This window comes from Grammomys surdaster, unplaced genomic scaffold, assembly GCF_004785775.1.
Source record: "Grammomys surdaster isolate TR1022 unplaced genomic scaffold, NIH_TR_1.0 208, whole genome shotgun sequence".
NCBI classification, from domain to species: domain Eukaryota; kingdom Metazoa; phylum Chordata; class Mammalia; order Rodentia; family Muridae; genus Grammomys; species Grammomys surdaster.
In genome coordinates, this window is record NW_021604653.1 from 517,404 (window position 1) to 534,639 (window position 17,236).

Genomic DNA, 17,236 nt, shown 5'->3' on the forward strand with positions numbered 1-17,236 from the left:
TCTCTCTCTCTCTCTCTCTCTCTCTCTCTCTCTCTCTCTCTCTCTCTCTCTCTCAAATAAATATGGATTCTATAGACTTAATTGAAGGTCTTGTACTTCCAAGGTAAGTACTTTATTGCCTGAAAATCTCTATAGCCTCCCACTCAAACATTTTGATAAAGAGCAAAATGCTTAAAGTCTAAACCCATACTTCAAATGTAGGAAAAATTTCCCACTGTTGTCTGCACAGTTTATCCTTTTTGGGTGACTGGGATGGTATCTTTGGAGTTAGGGCAAGAGGGCTCCCTCCTCCCACCTTAGAAACATAGAGGTACAGAAAGTGAGGAAATGAGAGCCAAGCATGAAATGTACACCTGTCAACGCAGGTTCAAAGCCAGCTGAGCTACACAGGGGATTTCAGGTCAGCCACGAGTACACAGAAAGACATAATCTCCAAAACAAACAAACAAATGAATGAATGAACGAATGAATGAATCTACTCAGGAAAATGATGAGCCAGGGATTAGTTCCGAAAGGCTAGAATAGGGTAGGCTGGCCTGATCTAAGTCATGAAGACCTTGACTCTCATGAAGACACAACACCAATGGGGTTTCTGGGTATGTGGGTGCTCTCACTGTCCCTGGGGTCCAGTGACTTTCTGGACAGTCTCTCAGGAATGAAAGGAAATCACTGAAGAGAGAGCTCTCAGTGCCGTTGCTGGGTAAGTACTAAGATGAATTCTGTGGGTTAGCCTGCCTTAGAGCCTTGTGGGGAACAGAAAGACCATGTGGATGGGATGAACTTTAGTCAGCAAAATGTCTGTGTAAGGCCCCTTAATAGTTTTACTGGTGAGTTTGTTTGTTTGTTTGTTTTTTAACCAACTCAACACAAGCTAGAATTATCTGGGAAGAGAAAACCTCAAGCGAGAAACTGTATCCATCAGACTTCCAGACTGCCTGTAGGTAAGTCTGTGGAAGTCTTCTTGATTAGTGATTGATGTGGGTTGCCAAGCCCACTGTGCAGGTGGTTCCCCCAAGTTGCTTTGGTCATGGTGTTTTATTATAGCAACAGAAGGAAAACTAGCACAATAGTGATTAATGTTAGTTCTGACCAAGGTTCCAAACAAGCTTTCATTAGGATGTTTTCTTTTTAAGTATATTGGGATACAGGTAACTCGTCCTACCTTTATATGTAAATATTTGTGCTCACCCAGCTGTTGGGGTGTGACTTGTGTATGTAAGCATTTTTTAAATGGCACAGTTTTGGATAGGTGGGTTCCTAGATGTGACAGACAAAGGGTAAACTGGAGACCTCCAACTCAGTAGTCTGAGGAGCACAGAGCGCTTCTGAAGGTACAGAAGTTAACTGCTTTCTGATCATGAATGCAAGTTGGAAAGAAAATACTGACTTCTTGGGATGGCGTAGGTTTCACCAAGGCACCTGATCATGGTACCCTGTGAGATCTGACCCCTCATTAGGATAAGACTTGATTGAATTCAAATTAATGTGAAAAACAATTTCCTTCTATGTGTGGGGCATGGTAGAAAACACAAAACCACTTATACAATCATGGAGAGCTTAATATCAATGCTGCTATAAGAATTTTACAACTATTAGGCTGAAGACATGGCTCAGGTAGTAAAGGGCTGGCCATGCAAGCATGACGATCAGAGTTCGGATCCTCAGAACCCATGTAAATGGTAGGGAAGGTTTGTAAATGCAACCACAGTGCTGAGGGTTAGAGACAGGAGGATCTCTGGATCCATTAGCCACTCAGTTTAGTGAAATCAGCAAGCTCCAACTTCAGTGAAATACCCTGTCTCAAAAACAAAGGTGAGCCGGGCGGTGGTGGCGCACGCCTTTAATCCCAGCACTTGGGAGGCAGAGGCAGGCGGATTTCTGAGTTCGAGGCCAGCCTGGTCTACAGAGTGAGTTCTAGGACAGCCAGGGCTACACAGAGAAACCCTGTCTCTAAAAACCAAAAAAACAAAAACAAAAACAAACAAACAAAAAAAAAAAAAACAAAGGTGAAAGGACTGTTGAGATGGCTCAGTGGCTAAGAGCTACTGTGGCTGCTCTTCCAAAGACCAGCATTGGATTTCCAGCACCCTCAGGGTGGGTCACAGTGGTCTGTAATTCCAATCCCAAGATATTTGAAGGCCTCTTCTGGCCTTTGAGGACACTGTACATGTGTGGGATATAGACATACATGCAGGCAGAACATCCATACACAGAAGATAAAATTTAAAGATCAAGTGGAGAACAGTTGAGGAAGACATTGAACATCAACATCTGGCCTTCACACACAGAGAAATTTTTGTTTGTTTGTTTGTTTTTGTTTTATCGAGACAGGGTTTCTCTGTATAGCCCTGACTGTCCTGGAACTCACTCTGTAGACCAGGCTGGCCTGGAACTCAGAAATCTGCCTGCCTTTGCCTCCCAAGTGCTGGGATTAAAGGCATGCACCACCACTGCCCGGCACACACAGAGGAATTTTACAGCTGCTAACTGGTTTGATCATTTATGAGACATGCACTCTGTGTGTTACACATGTTCAGAGACATGTGCTCATGCTTGCCTCTTTATAGAGAAGACAGAACCTAAGTAACTTAGTCAGGTCTTGGCAGCTGTTATGTGGGAGAGTCAGACTATTAGGTGCTAATGTTCTGTTTCCCTCAAACAGTAATGGAGTCATTTTGTACCTGAGTGTCTGTCACTAGGCTTATTCACTTAGGAGAGAGGTCTAGGGCCAGGGGTGGGGGTGGGGTGTGGCATTTGGATGCTGTGAAGTGCCAGGACTATCTTGAAATGACAGCACTAACTTGGCTGTTAGAAACTCTTGCCATTTGTTTGAGCACGTCACTGACGCAAACTAGAGAAGAGCTAAGTGAGTCAGCCTTGCTAACCAAACAAATAGACTGTTGGCCCAGGGACACTGCAGGTCAACTGGAGTCAGGATGTACTCCTACATCCCTCAGAGACTGGCATGCTCCCAAATAATATAATTGGAGTGATGGATCGGTGGGGCTTGTCACTCAGATGAAAATGTCTACGTGCACCCCAGCCGCTGCGACTGCTTTCTAAGCCCCTAGGAATTGATAAATTCACTTCCGGTGAATAATAAAAATGACTTGTAGCTGAAGACTCTCTCACACTGTGCTGAAGCAACTCAGATGCATGAGTAAATAAATCCTTGTTCAAAGCTCACTGGAATTCTCAGAGAACATTCTCGACATCAGCTGAGCACATCAGCAGCCGATATGTTTGCAGAGTTCAGTACTGAGAAGAGTAGTAAATCTGTAAGAGGCAATCTCACAGGCAATCCCCCACATGGTGGGCAGTTGCCACAGACACAGACATGGACATTGTTTTTGCATGTAATTAGAGTTCCATGAATATTAAATGACAGAGAGCAGAATGCTTGGTAAGTCTGCACATATCTACTTAAATCAGTAATAAAGGTTTTTGCATTATGATGGAAATAACAGAAAACCATCCCATACCATTATAATTGGGAGGTTTGTAAAGGCTGCAGCTGAAGGAAGAGGCATAGATCTTAAATCCTGGTACCTAGGACAGCTGGTTCAGTTACAGGATGAGAAAGAGAAAGGCAGAGAGGATCTGAACCTGGGCGCTTCAGAACTGGGTAGTGCCATTTTGAAAGCACATTTTAGTGTGAAATATTTTAAATATAGAAATTACAAACTATAACACAATAAATAATCATATACTCACCACCTGAGCTTATCAAATTCTAACTTCCCCCCCGCATAGATTCTAATCTATACATATAAAACCGCTATCTACTTATCTATCCTTTATCTATCACCTATTTATAGCCTATCTGTATATTATCTATCCATCTATTGATAGATAGATCATCTATTGATGTTTTCCCCTCTCCCCTCAACTTTCCTCTTCTTCCTTCTTATATGTTTCTATTTATTTTGAGAGTGTTGAGATAGGATCTTGCTATGTATATCAGACTTGTCTGAAACTTACTATGTAGCCCAGGCTGGCCTCCAACTCATTACCTTCCTGCCTCAGTCTACTGAATGATGAAATTACAGGCTGTGCCTAAATACTCAGTTTCATTATGTATTTTTATTATGTACTGTCAAAATACACGTTTCGCTTCTAAGGTCCTTGGTTTGTTTGTTTGTTTTGGGTTTTTGATTTTTCAAGCCACAGTTTCTCTGTGTGGCCCTGGCTGTCCAGGAACTCACTTTGTAGACCAGGCTGGCCTCAAACTCAGAGTTCCACCTCCCTCTGCCTGAGTGCTGGTATTAAAGGAGTACACCACTGTGCCCAGCTTCTTCCTAAGGTTTTTAATTGAGGATTGAAGAATAAAAACATGTCAGTACACTGGAATATTCTGCAGTTTTTTTTTTAAATCACCCATTAGGATAATCTTCATTGGGCTGGGAGCTGGTCCAGTGGTGTGAATGCTTGTCACACATGTGTGAGGACTAGAGTTTATATTCTCAGAGCATGTGTGTGGCATGCATAGCTCTGTTCATGACTGCGTGTGTGTGGGCATACACGTGTACATACGTGTGGTGTATAACATCCAGCATCTTCCTCCATGGCTCTCCACCTTATTTACTGAAGCAGACAGAGTCTCTGGCTGAACTTTGAGTTTGCCTGTTCCAGCCGGTGCAGCCAGCTCATCCCAAGTATTCCCTGTCTCCACCTCCCTAGTATTGCGATTATAAGCAGGTCACCATGCCTACCTGCCTTATATTATATCATAGATATGTAAAGTTTTTGATTTTGGTTTAAATGAAAAGACACAGTAACAGTGGTTCCTGTCTTTGGCTGGAATGACTGGTGCATTTATTTTCCTTTTTATACCTTTTATATTTCTACAGTTTCTCTAAGGTTACTTCATATTTTTGAAAAATATTATTTTTTTCCATAGCAAAAAGAAAAGTGTGTGTGCTTGATTATGAAAGGTGCTAGCAATGAGGATAGATAGCATTTAGGCTTCGGGGTAAAATGTGATCCAGGAAGAGAGATTTCACATGAGTCACCTTGGAGCAGGCCTTAGAAGTGTCCCATCTTTCCCTCTGTGGAATGGCACCCTCTTGGGGGGCTTTTGGTAGGTTTCCACATCTCCAACCTACATCTAAAGTCATCGACCTATTGTCTCCTGTCCCCTCTCCTTGGGAGAAATGCTTCCTTCTTGGTCCCCCACCAGCCAAGGCTGTGTGGCTTAGCACTGGCCGAGTGAAAGCATCTATACTCACAGTGTAGATTGGGAAGAGTTCCGGGTCATTCAGGTCCCACATGTTGATGTGGGAGCCAATCTGGATTCCTGGAAATCCTAACTCCTTCACACAACGTTCCATCTCCTCGACAGCCAGCTCTGGGGCTTGCATCGGCAACGTCCCCAAACCCACAAACCTTCGAGGGTATCTGGCAACGGTGGCAGCTAGGTCATTGTTTAAAAACTTGCACAGTTCCAAAGTATCCTTAGGTTTGGCCTGGTGAAAAAGGGAAAGGTTCCATGCTAGTCAAAACCTACTTGGTTAGGTTCATTCGTTCTAAACAACGTTGCCTTCTTGGCTGAAAAGATTCACCCTTCGTAATGATTTTATGCCTTAGGAAGCAGAGGTACTGGCCCCAGGAGTCTGTGAGAGCAAAGAGAACTGCCAGGATGCTGCTGGTTAATTAGAACAGACGCCAGAAGTGTCTCTTAGCCTGATATGCTAACTACTAGGCTGCTCCAGCTTAGACGGGGAACAAGGATGAGCCACTACCAGCAGCGGACAGACCTTGAAGACCTTCCCATGTCTGAAGCTACTATCATCAAGATATCTTGTCTTGGCTCCTTGAAGGATGCCAGCCCTACTTCCATATGGATCCTGTCCTCATCTGTCCTCCCACCCCCTCCTGTTGACACTGTGGTAGATGGACTTGAATTTTTCTTCTCCTGTCCCCCACCCCCTTCACTAGGATTTAGTGACTCATATTTCCAGCGTCTACAGTACTAGGGTTACAGACTCAAATGCGACTATGCCTAGCCTTTAAAAGTGGGTTCCAGGCTCAGAACTCAGGCCCTCATGCTTGAGCAGTCACTGATCCATCTTACCCACTGAACCATTTCTCAAGCTCCCAAACCTACTTCTTTATGTGGGTTCTAGGGATTGAACTCAGATCTTTGCTCTTGCAAAGCAAGCACTTTATCTCTCCAGACCCCACACTGAGGGGTCAAGACATTTTATTTTATGTAGTGATCTAATCAGAAGCATAGAGAATCCAGTGACTCCTGCTGGACTTGTGGAGAGTGGGCAGTAGTTGGATTTCTTCTAAATCACAGGTCAACCACAACAACTACCATGTTAACACATTCTTAGCTCTGTACCAAAGGTTACCTTTTCACCCCATGTCTCAGAATCAGTCCTGGAACTCAGTACTTGAGAACAGTTGACTTGTGGGAAGGTATCTAGGACTTCCCTTTTGTACATTTCTTCAGGAGGCATAATGTTGAGGTTTGGTCTTGCTGTCTATTGTAATGCTAAATGTGGGCCCCTACACCTGGATTCTGCATGTAGACCTGTGACCCTGCCCCCAAGTTATTTCTGATTGATGAATAAAGATGCCAACAGTCACTATCTGGGCAGAAGAGACATACGTGAGGTTTAGGTTTCCCCAGGCTTGGGGTCAGAGAGGAACCATGAGGAGAAAAAGGTACAGGAGGAAGAAGGAGAAGCTACCATGGGTTATGTGAGCCATAAAGACATGGTCCTTAGGGCTGGCCAATTGGAGTTAAGAGCAGCCCAGGTGAAACATAGTAGGTAGGAATAAATCAGAATTATTGATAGGAAAGTAGATTCTAAGAACATAGATGGCAGGCAGGTATCTGCCCAACTCTTGTGCTGTTTAAGGGGTATTGTAAATACAAAGGTAGTGTGTGTCTTTTATCTGGGAACTAAAGGGTCAAAGGTGGGGTAGAAACCGCAGGTCTGGGTTAAATAATTTCTACCACAGAGTAATATAGCTGGGCGTTATAATCATGTTTGAAAATTCTCTCCTCTGAGTACATTGGTTTGTCAGCAACTTGGCAAGACATTGATTGCAGGAGTGAGTTCAGACAGGTAAGCTCTGGTGGGTCTCAGTCTACAACTGAACTGTGGGGTGAATCTAGATGTGGGCCTGATAGCCACATACGGCCTACTGTCCTGAAGCAAGGACATGCTAAGAAGGCAGTCTCAGGGAGAATACGCTACCGACCTATAAAGGAACTACTGGAGCTGGAATGTGACGCCAGCCACACTGGTGGGCAGAGTGCCTTCTTAGCAAGTAAGGAGCCCTGGGTTCCAGCCCTATCACTGCATATCCACTGCATGGTGGGATCTATCAGTGATCCTAGCACTTGGGAGATAGGGGCAGGGGATCGGAAGTTCAAGGTTATCTTTAGCTACAAAGCAACTTTGAAGCCATACTGGGCTACAGGAGAGCTTCTCTTAGAAACAACCAACCAAAGAAAGAGGAGAACCATTAGGGAAGAGGATGGATGGGACCAATTCCAAGGTGTAAGTCATCTGTCACCTTCTGGGGAGCTGGACATGAGCCTTCACCACCAGGGAGATGGTCTGAAGTTTCATACTCACCCAGTAGCTAAACATGACAGGAACTGTGGAAAGGGCTTGCACTGTCACTCCTAGAACACAAGGAAAGACACCTGTCAGGAGAAGAGCCTTTCCTGGGGTGAGGGTGAGACCGGTAGCTTTGGTAGCTTCTGGCTTCAGCCCAACCAGCTGTCTCTCCCTCACTGCTCCTCCCTGAGGCACTCTCCGTCTCCCCCATCCTCAGCTCTACAGAGAGGAGAAAGTTGAACAAAATTGGATCATTCAAGAAAAATGACCTAGGTCTATTTGCCAAGATTTTCTTTTACCCTCCTTGTGGCAAAATGTTTAGGCAAGACATTTTTCCACCATTTAAAAAAAAGCAGTATATGTTAATTATACACATATTATATGCATAATCAAAATTGTGTCTTGATCATAGTCGCCTGTTATCACTTTTCCTGTCCCCTCCCAGCCATCCCCTCCGAGTCATCTCTTCTACTCTCTTGCCATTTTTTTCTCCATCTTTTTTTCTGGTCTCCACTGAACTCCACCCCCTTCCCCCGAGCTCTCCACTGTAGGTCATACATGACAAGTGTATGAGTCCCTAATTGGGCTCCTAGATTAGTCTGTCTAAAGTCTCACGGTCCTCAGTCCCCAGGGCTTGGCTCCAGAGTCTAGGATCCAGGAATCTTAAAATCTGCAATCTGAAGAGGACCTACCTCTGGGGTCATTGTAGGAACTAAACAAGTTAATTTGTGTCAGGTGCTTAGAACTGTGTGTAGGGATAAAGACCATACTCTTTGAAAGTGGGTCATGACTATTGTCTCAAAGACAGTACTTGGGGTAAATATACAAAAGCAAGCAAACAAAACAAAACATAAACCAAAGGAGACACATGCACTTCTGTTGCAGTCATAGATGTCAGTTTCTGACTCAGTCAGCTAAGTCACTCTTCTCCTCTTGAGAGGGTGGGCCCTCGGAATTGTTGTTCTTGGCCAGAGATGTAGAAAGCACATTTGTCTCCAAGCCCTGTCCCCAAACAGCCCCAGGGTACTGAGATCCAGGGCTACGTAGGTGATCTGCAGAGTGGCCCATGGAGTTAGTTCCTGGTTTTATAAAGCTGAATTTGAATATTACTTGGATATGTGTCTAATCACTGATTATAAAACAGCCCCTGGGCAAAAATGCGTGCCACTAGATTCTAAACTTCCAGACAAGGGGTCTCTCTCTCTCTCTCTCTCTCTCTCTCTCTCTCTCTCTCTGTTGTGTGTGAACTTTGAAATAAAATACAATTCTGCTTGAGGATGGTGGTTCATTCCTGCTCTTGCAGCACTTTCAGTTGTGGACGTAGGAGGAATAAGATTTCAAGGCCTTCCTTGGTTATGCATAGTGAGTTCAAGGCCAGTCTGGACTATGCATGAGACCCTGAGTCAAAAGTCTTAATTAAGCACTGTTGCCTACACAAGACTGGTGCTACAACAGTCAGTTCCAGATTGACTCATAACAGTCGGGCTCACTGGGCTGTACCCACCCTTGTTGAACTACTGGAATACACTGATGGATTTGGGGGGGAGGGACAGTTTTTGTCTACAGTTGAGTAGCTAATAGCGAGCCCGCCAGACTCCTGTGGATCTTTTAAAATTATGTTCACACAAACAAAAGAAAAGGGCATGAAAGGGACTTGTAGGGAGGGAGTTGACAGGAGATGAGTGTGCATGTGTGTGCCTGTGTGTGCATGCACGTGTGCATGTGCGTCAGTGTCAACATGTGTATGTGTGTGTGTCCATGTCTATATGAGTGTGTGTGTGCCTGTGGGTGCATTCGTGCATGCATGTGTATGTGTGCCTGTGTGAGTGTGTGTGTGTGTACATACTTGTGTGTGTAGATGTGTGCATATGTATGTGTGCCTGTTCGTGAGCGTAAGCATGCACATGTGTGTATGTGTGTGCATGTGAGTATACGTTTGTATGTGTTTGTGCATGTGTATGTGTGTGCATGTGTGCGTGTGTGTTTGTGCATGTGTATGCATGTGTGTGTGCATGCGTATATGAATCATTTGTGCCACAGCGTGCATGTGAAGATCAAAGGACAACCTTAGGTATCAGTTGTCACCTCCCCCTCGTTCCTTGCCGCTGGCTGCCCATGAGATTTTGAAGATTCTGTCTCAGTTGCTGTGTCTCCCCTGGTGCATAGGGATTGTAGTCCTCCAGACGAGCTGCCTGTGAGCTTCTGGAGGTTCTCCTGCCTCTGCCGTCCATCTCACCACAGAAGTGCTGAGATTATGGACACCTCCACCACTATATCTGGCTTTATAGATGTCTGATTTGAACTCAGATCTTCTCGGTTGTGTGGCAAGTGCTTTGCCCACCTAGTCATTTCCAGACCTGAACTAAAAGTATTTTAAGCAATAAAATGCACCGTTATCATTTTGATGATATACGGTTTTGTTTTAAAACCAAGTTAAAGCTTCCAAATCCAAGCTTTAGCTTGGAACAGCCCTCTTTCCTCTAAGGGAGCAATAAGAGCATGGCTGGCAGGGAAAAGGGAACCAACCGGAAGTTACTATCCCATAAATCATACCAAGTGATCACTACTTCAAGGACAGGTGTTGTTTCCCGTCAGACAGAAGCACTGAGAGCAGGTTGAAAGTACCTTTCTGGTTCATTTCTCTGATACGAACTTCCGGGTCCCAGCAGTTCTGTTGGATCACTCTGAAGACTTTCCCATCTTTTATCATCTTTGCTTCTCCCTTCATCAGAAAAGCCACATGAGCCAAGGCCACATGTTAGGATAAACCCTGTGTTCCTGAGTGTGAACATTCGAGTGGCAAGCACATACATGTGATGTATGTGTGTGTGTGCAGAGTCAATCTCGGGATCCCCACTCTGCTGCTGTTCACCTTGGCTTTCTTTTCTTTTCCTTCCTTTTCCTTCCTTCTCCTTCCCTCCCTCTCTCTCTCTCTCTCTCTCTCTCTCTCTCTCTCTCTTTCTGACAGTCTCCCATGGGTCTAAAACTCAAAAAGTAGGCTAGGTTGGCCAGTCAGAGGTCCTCAGGGGGCCTCCAGTCTCTACCATCTCAGTGCTGGAATCACATGCATGTGTCACTATGTATGGTTTTTCTGTTTTCTTTAACACAGGTACTGAGAAATTGAACTCAGATCCTCATGCTTGCAGGGCAAGGCATTTACTGATGGAACCATGCCCCCAACCTGGATTAATCTTTTATTGAATGCTTTGGAACATGATTCTCCTCTCATACAGTTTTAGGGTTTTTTTCCCTACTCAGCCTGGAATAAAAATCTGACTGTTTAATGGAGTTCAGGCCTCCTGTCTTTGATGTTTGGTACTGAAGGGCTGTGCTATGTCGGTGTGAGCAGCCAGACACAGACTCAGGCCCGTTCTAGTGGTGCAACTACTGATTCATCCTCTTGCTGTCCTGAACCACCGGCTGTGAGACCCAGAGGGTGACCTGTGTGTAGGAAGGGTATCTGTGATATGATAGGATTGAAAAGGACCTTGAGAGACACCATACTCTGGCTTTTTAGGGAAGCAATATATGGGCAGTGAAAGTAAGTAAATTTGTGTAACAGTGCAGGTCCAGCTGATTCAACATCATCATCTGATTTCTCCTAACAAATAATTACTTAGTTCTGTCTTAATATATATAGTAATCCATAGACAGGGCCAAGTCACTTTCCTGGGACAGAGCAGTAAATGGTAAAATTGGTTTCAGGGCAAACATAACAAGATAAAAAAGTTAAAGGAGATTTTGTAGTGGAGTTTCAATTCTGTTTTTTATTTCATTGGTGTTGCTGTCTGACGTCACTTCAATTTTCCCTACTATGTCTTAGAAACTGCATGGCTGCTTCCTTGCCTACTACAAAATTTATGCCAGGGTAAAAGAGTTGATTTCTTGGATCCTCAGCTTAAAGAAGTTAAGCCAGGCACACCATCTCTGGGTCACCCTCCTGTAAGTGCTGGGAGAAACTCACCTTGCCTTGCTGTTGGAGCTGCACCCAGCCTCCATAGCCGAACCTCTGCAATGAAGAGGATCACAGACTTAATCAGTAAAGAAGATGCAGCCAAGGTGCATCTTCCAGGTGCAGAGTCCCAAGCTCTGTCCCATCAGACACCATCTTCATATCAGTTCCCTTCCCCATATCTGTCCAGTATTTTCATTAAATCAATTTACCTTTAAATTGATACGTTTATAGAGAAAGAAAAACTCTTATATCTGGGCTGGGGATATAGCTCAGTTGATCGGGTGCTTGCCTACCATGCACAAAGCCTTGGGTTCCATCCCCAGTACTGAATAAATAGGGTGAGGTGGCTCACATCTCTAATCCCAGCATCCAGCAGATGAAAGCAGGAGAACCTAGAGTTCAAAGTCATTCCTGCCTATGTAGTGAGTGTGAGACCAGCTTGGGCTACATGAGTCCCTGTCTCATTTGAAAGGAGGAGTAGGAAGAGGAAGAGGAGGAGGAGGAAGAGGATGCTAGTTTTGTTGTTTGAGATGTTTTCCATCCTGGGTGAATCCATCTTCTATCAGTTTCCTGAGTACTTGACATTACAGGTATGTGCTACTTCGCCCAACTGTTAAATGATATTTTAACTTCTTGGAGACTTCACACCTTCATCATGTGCCTAATGAAACTCCCGAATGAGAGAGAGAGAGAGAGAGAGAGAGAGAGAGAGAGAGAGAGAGAGAGAGAGAGAGAGAGAGATTAGCTGGTAATATAAGCCAGAGGACCTGGGGTTGAGCCTGAGAACTTATGTAAAACAGCTGGGCACCATGACACACATCCCAGTAGACTAACTTGAAGCAGCTTTCACCATGAACTTCATGTCACTATTGCAAAAAGTTACACTGTAGGTTAATCCAAAGTATTTCCTTCCATGGATTCCTGAGCCAAGATTCCACTATTGGTAACTGCAGAGCATGAGTCCTGATTCTTCAGAAACAATTTAGCTCTGTTTCCACAAATCTATTGTCTTTCCACCTCAGATGGTTTGTTTTAAAAATGCATGTATGAAGCCTGTTGGTGGTAGCACAGGCCTTTAATCCCAGCACTTGGAAAGGCAGAGGCAGGTGGATCTCTGAGTTTGAGGCCAGTCTGGTCTATAGAGTGAGTTCCAGGGTAGCCAGAGCTACATAGAAACCTTGTCTGGAAAACAAAAATAACAACAACAATATCATTAACAACAACAATAACAACAATATATGTATGTTTCCATGGGTGCCCATGTGTGTGGAGGTGCATGTGTAGACAGAGGCCAGAGGATTCCTTAGGATTCCCCTTAGGCACCATCCACCTTGATTTTTGAGACAGAATTTCTGCTAAGTAATGAGTCCCATGGATCCACTTGTCTCTGCCTCCCCAATTCAAGGATTGCAGGATTACTTTTTAATATGAGTTATGAAGATGTAATTCAGGCTTTCCCACCTATAAAGCAAGTATTTCTCTGAGTCACCCCCCCAGTCATTGGAATTTTCTTTTTTGGTGGTTTCATAGAAAACTAGGAATAGTTTTACCTCAAGACCCAGCTATACCATTCCTGGGCATATACTCAGAAGATGTTCCACCATCCCACAAAGACACTTGCTCAATTATGTTCATAGTAGCTTTATTTGTCACAGCCAGAAGTTGGAAACAACCTAGATGTCCCTCAACTGAAGAATGGATAAAGAAAATGTGGTACATCTACACAATGGAATGCTATACTACACAGCTATTGAAAACAAAGATATCATGAATTTTGCAGCAAATGGGTGGAACTTGAGAATATTATCCTGAGTGAGGTAACCCAGACCCAAAAGGACATACATGGTATGTACTCACTGATAAGTGGATATTAGCAATAAAATACAGGTACCATGTTACACTCTACAGACCCAAAGAAGCTAAAGAAGGAAGGCCCAATTGAGGCTGCTTGAATCTCACTCAGAAGGGTCACAGGAGGCAGCTGGAGGGAGGGAGAGAACTGGGTGGGAGAGGGGATGCAGAGGGGAATGGGGAGGTTTGGGATTAGGTGTGAGGAGAGACAGGAAAGATGGTCAGATGACCATGAGAATAAGTGGAAATCTGCAACTGACATGGATGAGGAGGTAGGGGGTATCTAGAGGACGAGACAGAGACCTCAGACAGGGGATGTGCTCAAGAATCAATGGGGGTGACCTTAGTTGAGACTCATAGTGATGGGGATATGGAACCTGAAGAGACTACTTCCTGTAGTTAGGCAGGAACCCCAGTGATGTGATAGGGACACCAACCCACCCACAAAACTTTCAACCCAAAATTTATTTTGTCTACAAGAAATGCAGGCACGAGGGATGGATCAGAGACTGAGGGAATGGCCAACCAGTAACTGGCCCAACTTAAGACCCAGCCCATGGGCAAGCACTGATCCCTGACACTATGAATGGTAGTCTGTAATGCTTGCAGACAGGTGTCTAGCATGGCTGTCCTCTGAGAGGCTACACCTGGCAGCTGACTCAGAAGGATGCAGAGACCCACAACCAAACAGTGGACAGAGCTTGGGGACTCTTATGGAAATGAACTGGGGAAAGGATTGCAGGCTCTGACGTGGATAGGAACTTCGAGGGAGGGCCAACAGAGTCAACTAACCTGGACCCTTGGTGCCCTCGGGGACTGAACCACCAACCAAAGAGCGTGCAAAGGCTGGGCCTAGAGCTCCCTACACACACTTAGCAGATGTGCAGCTTTGTCTTCCTGTGGGTCCTGAACAACTAGAATAGGGGTTTATCCCAAAAGTTGTTGCCTATCTGTGGGATATGTTCCAGTTGGGCTGCCTTGTATGGCCTCAGTGGGAGAGGATGTGCCTAGCTCCGCAGAGACTTGATGTGCCAAGGTTAGAAGATACCCACCCTCTCAGAGGACAAGGGGGGGATGGTAGGGATGGAAGGATTGTTGAAGGGGTTGACTGGGAGGAGGGGCAGTGAGCCAGATGTAAAGTGAATGAAAAAATAAAAGAATCATGCCCCTACCTCTGATTGAAATCACTACCAGCACGTAACAAACAAAAGAGCTGTCAAAAACTACTTCTTTATAACTCTTAGTTAATCATCATCCCAGATATGTTGACTTTGCTCTTTTCTTCCTTCATTGCACAAGGGAGTGGAGGTTGTGTGTGGGGGTGTTTATTAATATTTAAGAATAAAAAACAGGTTTGAAAGGAGATGTTAGTTCTTCCCAAAACACTTAAGTCTCTCAAAACAAAATATCAGTGGCTTATTCTTTTCATTATCCTGTGGGAAAGTTAGAAGAAACTGTGAGAAAAGATTAGAGACAGGTTTTTAAAAATAGTTTCCCTACTAAGAAACAATTTGGAAAAATCAAGACTTTCTGCTCCAGTTAATGCTACTTTAATATCCGCTCCAGGGGGCAGAAGATGTGGTTCGGTAGGTAGACTGCCTGCCTAGCATTCGCAAGGACCTGGGTTCCATCCCTAGCGTTGCATAAATCAAGCATGGTGATATCCATCTATGGTTCCAGAACTGTGGAGGTGGAGGTAGGAGAATCTGAAGTTATACTCAGCTACATAACAAGTTCAAGGCCAGTCTAGGATAGATGAGATGCTGTCTCAAAAAAACCCGACCCCCCCACTCATATGTGTGTGTGTGTGTATCCAACTTATTTTACTCCGATAACATAGACTTAATATATAGAAATAACAGAATACAGAGAAAGACCCCAGCATCACATAAACACATCACTCTTTAACTCACTCCCAACTTTCAGGGAGTCATGGCCAGTGGAGTTTAATTATCCCAATACTGGCTAACCACAGTCACTCTCAGGGAAACTTCTACTATGTTAAAGATGTGATTGCTTGACCTGTGGGTTATGATCCCATGATGAAGCTCCCTCTGTGGGTTTATATGAATGAAGGAAGGTGGGAGGGAGCTTGGTGTCTGAGAGGACACTGGAGCAGAGAAAGTAGTGATATGTCTTGGGCCAGTTTTCTCCATTGGATGGGGCGAAATTGTTGTGGGGGGACTCACAAAGTTCTGGGTTCACTTCTGAATATCAAGTACCTCATCTGTCAAGCTTAGTTAATAATGTAGACATTAACTGCATATGTTGTGATATTTTATACTCATCTGTCTACCTTTTTGTATTCGTGTGTGCTCATGTGTGAGTATACATGTGTGAATGGACACGTGCATATGGAGAGTATTGTTTCTCCTCAGGTTCCGTCCACTTCGTTTTTTTGAGGCAGGGTCTCCCATCATTCTGGGGTTCCCCAACTAGACTAAAGGGACTGGATGGAAACCTCAGGGATCAGTCTGTCTCTTCCTTCCTGGTGATGGTTTACAAGTACATGTTCCCATACCTGGCTTTTTACATAGGCTCTGGATTGAACACAGGTCCTCGAATGAGGCACCTCTCAGCTCTAATTTTTTTTTTTAATCTCCAGAGGTTCAAAGTATTAGGACTACTACTGTTGCCCTTATTCTTATGATGTGTTCTCTATTTGCTTGTAACATTTGAGCCTTCAAGGTAAGAAATCTGGTTCCTGGAACTAACTACTCTTTCAGTGGAATTGGAGTGAGGAGGGGGAGATGGTATAAAAAACTACCAAGATGCGAGCTTAGGAAGTTTCCAGGATGCACATCTCTGTATCTCCAAATTTTTTATCTCTTAGTTTTTCCAGGTAGTTTAAATAATGGCTTTAGGGTCCACCAGGTGGGGCCCCTGGAAACTGTCAGCTATAAATGCCCAGTTCTTGGCTTCAGCTGGAAAAAGGCTTGTGGGGTTGGAAGCAAAGGAAAAGAGGTGAGAATGTGGCAGTCTACTGCGGAAAGCTTTGTCCTCTCTGCAAATAGAAGGCTTTGTTCTAGGCTTTTCTGGGTGTTCAAGATGGAGAAAGGAGGGTCTTCATTTTAGGGCTGCCCTGGAAGCAGCCTTCTGTGCCCAGAATGAGGAATCTTATTGGGACCTGGTAGGAAGATGAGCATTCTTTCCAAGGATGCCAGAAAGTGTGTTCCCACAGAGACAGTGGGCATCTGCTTAATTCTTGGGAGGGAGTTGTTGAGGTTGGATTTAAATTTAAGTCTCATAGTTAGAATGTAGCAGTAGGCTGGAGTGGTCATGCAAACCTGTAATGTGGCACTCAAGAAAGCTGGGGTAGGAGAATCATAAGTTGGGGGCCAACCTGGGTTATACAATGAGACCCTGTCTCAAGACAATGTGCAGGGGGGTATGAGAGAGATAGAGATAGATAGATAGACAGATAAGTAGGTAGGTAGGTAGATAGATAGATAGATAGACAGACAGGTAGATAGATAGATAGATAGATAGATAGATAGATAGATAGATAGATAGATGAGAGAGGGGGGAGAGAGGCAAAGATTGGATGAAACATAAGGTTCTTTGTGTAATATGCCTGTATGTGACAGGAACTGAAAATTTCTCTCTGATTTATTATTTCTTAGTCCTGATGGGCTACTCTGACACAATACTGGAGGTTTATAAACACAGACTTTTATTTCTTGTAGTTTCAGAAAGCTGGGACATCCAAGACGAAGGAGCTAGCTGATCCATGCTATGATAAGAAAATTTTCTGGTTCCTGCAGAGCCTTACAACAAGAAAAAGTCCAGTCCTCTGACCTGTTTTATAAAAACAGCCCAGTTCCCCTTGCTCTAATTGCTTCCCGAAGCC

At 44.3% G+C, this 17,236-nt stretch overlaps 1 protein-coding gene across 3 annotated transcripts in view; it reads right to left on the reverse strand.

Moving 5' to 3' along the window:
• Acmsd (aminocarboxymuconate semialdehyde decarboxylase) overlaps window positions 1–17,236 on the reverse strand; it is a 35,967-nt gene that overhangs the window by 15,125 nt on the left and 3,606 nt on the right. For all 3 annotated transcript variants that reach the window (XM_028771489.1, XM_028771488.1, XM_028771487.1), the window contains exons 2-5: window positions 11,545–11,589; window positions 10,206–10,302; window positions 7,596–7,645; window positions 5,229–5,465 (exon numbers count right to left, since the gene is read on the reverse strand). In XM_028771489.1, coding sequence (XP_028627322.1) covers window positions 5,229–5,465; window positions 7,596–7,645; window positions 10,206–10,302; window positions 11,545–11,589 — 429 coding nt within the window. The remainder of the gene's footprint in view (window positions 1–5,228; window positions 5,466–7,595; window positions 7,646–10,205; window positions 10,303–11,544; window positions 11,590–17,236) is intronic.